The sequence below is a fragment of the Mchenga conophoros genome, linkage group LG7, assembly GCF_057382185.1.
Source record: "Mchenga conophoros isolate Kocher_MC1m ecotype Shallow Benthic linkage group LG7, M_conophoros_male_GT1.1, whole genome shotgun sequence".
Classification (NCBI taxonomy): domain Eukaryota; kingdom Metazoa; phylum Chordata; class Actinopteri; order Cichliformes; family Cichlidae; genus Mchenga; species Mchenga conophoros.
This window is the reverse complement of record NC_140532.1, coordinates 14823283-14827450: the sequence shown is the minus strand read 5'-3', so window position 1 is coordinate 14827450 and position 4168 is coordinate 14823283. Positions and strand designations below refer to the sequence as shown.

Here is a 4168-nt window from a genome sequence, read left to right as displayed (position 1 = left end):
AAGCATGCAACTCAGTTCAAGTCTCATTGTTTTCAATGTCTGCTTTGAGCTACTTAAACATGTATGACTGTATTTAAACACTATTTGCCATTGGTGATGTTTAAACCTAATACATGCACACAAATGGAATTACAAAGTTAATTTAAATTTTATCAAGCAGGTAGATGAGAGCCCCTCCAAGGACAAAAATGAACTGTCAGGAAGAACAAAGAAGAGCCACACTATATTGCTAAAAGTATTTGGATCATTCACACAGATGAACTTGAGTAACATCCCATTCTTAATCTATAGAATTTAATAAGATGTTGGCCCATCTTTTGCATCTATAACGGCTTCAACTGTTCTGAGAAGGCTTTCTTTAAGGTTTAGGAATGTGTTTATGGAAATTTCTGATCATACTTTCAGAAGTGTATTTGTGAGGTTAGACATTGATGTTGAACAAGAAGGCCTGCCTCACAGTCTCTGATCTAAATCATCCCAAAGGTGTTCTGTCAGGTTGAGGTCAAGACTCTGAGACTCTGCCAGTCTCCCAGGTGCATAAAGGATGATGTACAAAAAGAATAAACAAATAACTTAATTCAAAACAAAACAAAAATCTATTTACAGACCTCAAGTGGCTGAGCCAGCCTACATGTTATCTCACAGACTCCCAGACTCCTTTAATACTCCATTTCTCCTCCCACTAGGCATATTATTCATCCATTCTTCATTTCCTTCACAAAACAATCTTTTTTTTCTCGGCTCATTTCCGCCCATATTTTCGACAATAATCACATTTACACACTTAGCACTTAGTTCCTCCTACACCGAGCGTAGGACGCTGACAGCGGCGACTGCTTCAGCTTCGTCCCAGGCAATGTCGACTGTTCTCAGATCATCCATAAACATTCCATGTGATCTTTGGTCCATGTGATTTTTGGTCGGCCTTGCTTTCGCATGCCTTGGGAGCCATGTAATCTTGGCCGGTTGATAAGGAGGTAGACGTAAATTATGGCCCACGAAGCAAAAGCACCTTTCTGCAACAACATCGGCTAAAGGGCGGTTGCTTGCTCTTTGTAAGACCTCTTCGTAGGTTATTCAGTAAGAAATTCTCAGGATTTACCGAAGGCCGTGTTGTTGACGCACATTCAGGTATCGAGTAATTGCATTTGTTGAGCGCCAGGTTTCACCAGTGTATAGTGCAGTTGGAGTGGCGATAGAGTTCAATAGTCTGATCTTGACCCTAACATTCAGGGAGGTCAAGTTGAAACCATATGGTATTGCTATCAGTGGCTGCATAGATGGTTTTAGCCGCTATGTTTTATGGATGGAGGCTTATACCACAAACAATGACCCTAAATTGATTGCAAGTTATTTTCTGAAAACAGTTTCATGCGTCAATGGATCTCCAGTGAGGTTACGTGCTGACCGAGGTACAGAAAATGGTTGGGTTGAACAAATGCAGATGTTTTTACGGAGAAACCACACAGACAGTTTTGCAGGTGAGAAACGCTTCCTTTACGGAAGAGGTACGGCCAACCAACGTATAGAGGGATGGTGGGCTACCCTACGCAAACAGAGTGCACAATTTTGGATGAACTTATTTCAAACTTTTCAGGATGATGGCCACTTCACAGGGGATTTTTTGGACAAAAGTCTTATCCAATTCTGCTTTCTCAATCTTATTCAGGTAAAAGCATGTGCTCATGCTATGTAATGTCTTAGCTGCATAAATAGAAAATATAAATATGGTTAGAACATTTTTTTTTCTTTAAATTAAATCTGAATTTTATTTCCATTTTAATATGTCTTGATGCATGCTCAATCAGCCAGGTAAGGATTGATTTTTGACAAAACATTTCTCACACTGAAAGCGCTATATCCAGATGAACAGAATCAACTTCCTGAAGAAGATGCCAGCGAGACATCTGAAGTGGTGTTTGTCTCAGAAAGCAGTGGCAGTGATATTAATCCATTGCAAGTGGGGGAAGTCAGGGGTAATTTTGATGAAGTCATCACTGGTTCAGAAATTTTAGATGATCCAGAAATTACTTTTGGTCCACTTTTTGATGCTGAAGAAGATACAGAAGATACATTAGTCTATGAGGGGGTTATTGTCCCCCTCAGTCCACCTAATTCAGATAACGTAATAACAATCACCATACGTCATACTGACACTTTACATGACATGATTACTGCTTTCTCTGATGCAGAGATTTTGAGCAAAACACTGAATGTGAAGTGCATACTTCCAGACAACACAGAAGAACCAGGCACTGGATCAGGAATACTAAGAGTTGTACTCACATGCTTCTGGCATGAATTTTATGAGCGATGCACCCTAGGTGCAACAGTTAAAGTGCCATTCATTCGCCATGATTTTCCTGCTGAAAAATGGAAGGCAGTTGGGCGAATACTCTTGAAAGGTTACCAAGAATGTCAGTATTTTCCAAATAAACTTGCAATCCCTTTTCTGGAACAAGTGCTTTTGAGTGGTGTTTACAGTGATCTTAAAGAACACTTTCTACAGTTTGTCAGCAGCCAAGAATGTGATGTTTTGATGGAAGCAGTAAAAAATTTCTCTGCAGTTGACTTGGATGATCTTGTGGAAGTTCTTGACAGCTATGGCTGTAGAAAAAGAATCACTGCTGAGACTCTTCCTACAATCCTTGATGAAATAGCACACAAAGAGCTTGTCCAAAAACCAATGTTTGTTATTGACTGCTGGAGGGAGATCATCTACCCCCATATCTCCCTCAGTCCGGAGGGACTGACCAAGTTATTCTCTGAACTGCAACCAACTTCAAAAAAAGTGTGCCAGCTGCTGAAATTTGCTGTGGATTTGACTCCACAACAAAAAGAAGTGAAAAATCATCTCAAAAGATTCATCAGAGAGCTGGATAACATTAAACTTCAGAACTGTATGTGTTTCTGCACCGGATCTGACCTTATAGTAACAAACAGTATTTATGTGGAATTTCAAGATATGACAGAGTTTACAAGAAGACCAGTCGGACACACGTGTGGGAATGTTCTGCAGCTAGCTAACAGCTATGAAAACTTCCCAGATTTTCGTTCTGAATTTAATGCAGTTCTTGAAAGTAATGTCTGGGTGATGGACATTGTTTAGACTCTCACAGCAATGCACTACATTTGAACTGCTCATGCACACTAGACCATAACTGTAAAGAGATCTTAGCAATATGTATTTTTATGTATTTTGAACTTAGACAGTATACTTTTTTTAATTAGAGATAAGTTTCTTATCTCTGTTAGAAGTCCAGTTTTGGCTAATATTTCATTTTCTTTTATCATTTTGAGTTTTACATGATACAGTCACAAAACAAAACGAACGGGTACACTGTTTACTACCATACCCAGAGCTGTCTTCACCAAATCCAAGCTTTCCAGCTGTAAGACAGAACCCTTCAGCAAAAGCATGAAGAAAGAATACTAAAGATCTATAAACTATAATTAAACTGCTCTTAAACTTTCTTTAATGCACCATGTGTGGTGCATGGTTCAGCACAGTCAAATGCTTTTGTAAGTAATTAGTTTAAGACTGTTACGGCCCTAGCAGGGCCTCCGCCTGAAGGTGCCTGTGTGGGCGTGTCCTACCAGCTCTCCTGCCTTAGGAGCCACCTCTTTCTATTGTACAGCTGACTCCCATCAGCAATTAAAGGTATTTAAGCCCAGAGAAAGGTGAGCTCTGGGCCAGAGTGCCATTTTGTGTGGTTACAGCTAGTGTGCTGCGGTCTTGTGGTTGTCAGCTAGTGTGCTGCGGTCTTGTGGTTGTCAGCTAGTGTGCTGCGGTCTTGTGGTTGTCAGCTAGTGTGCTGCGGTCTTGTGGTTGTCAGCTAGTGTGCTGCGGTCTTGTGGTTGTCAGCTAGTGTGCTGCGGTCTTGTGGTTGTCAGCTAGTGTGCTGCGGTCTTGTGGTTGTCAGCTAGTGTGCTGCGGTCTTGTGGTTGTCAGCTAGTGTGCTGCGGTCTTGTGGTTGTCAGCTAGTGTGCTGCATTCTTTTTGACTTACATTGTGCTTTATTGACTAACGTTTGGTTTGTGGTGATAGCGGCTTGTCCGTCTCTTTTAGTTGAGCTACTTTAATAAAACTCTTTAATTTAACCCTTTCGCCTCCTTGACTCCTTTTTCTGACCCGGTCACTTTTGTTACTTCCCCCTCCCCGCCTAGA

The 4168-nt window shown here is 40.9% G+C and overlaps 1 protein-coding gene across 1 annotated transcript; it reads left to right on the top strand.

The window, feature by feature from the left end:
- The first annotated feature begins 1796 nt into the window (after positions 1-1796).
- Positions 1797-3109, top strand: LOC146569809 (uncharacterized). Its single transcript, XM_085281379.1, has 2 exons — positions 1797-1812; positions 1854-3109. The coding sequence occupies exons 1-2, from the start codon at positions 1797-1799 to the stop codon at positions 3107-3109; spliced, it is 1272 nt and encodes a 423-aa protein (XP_085137505.1).
- Positions 3110-4168: the final 1059 nt, after the last annotated feature.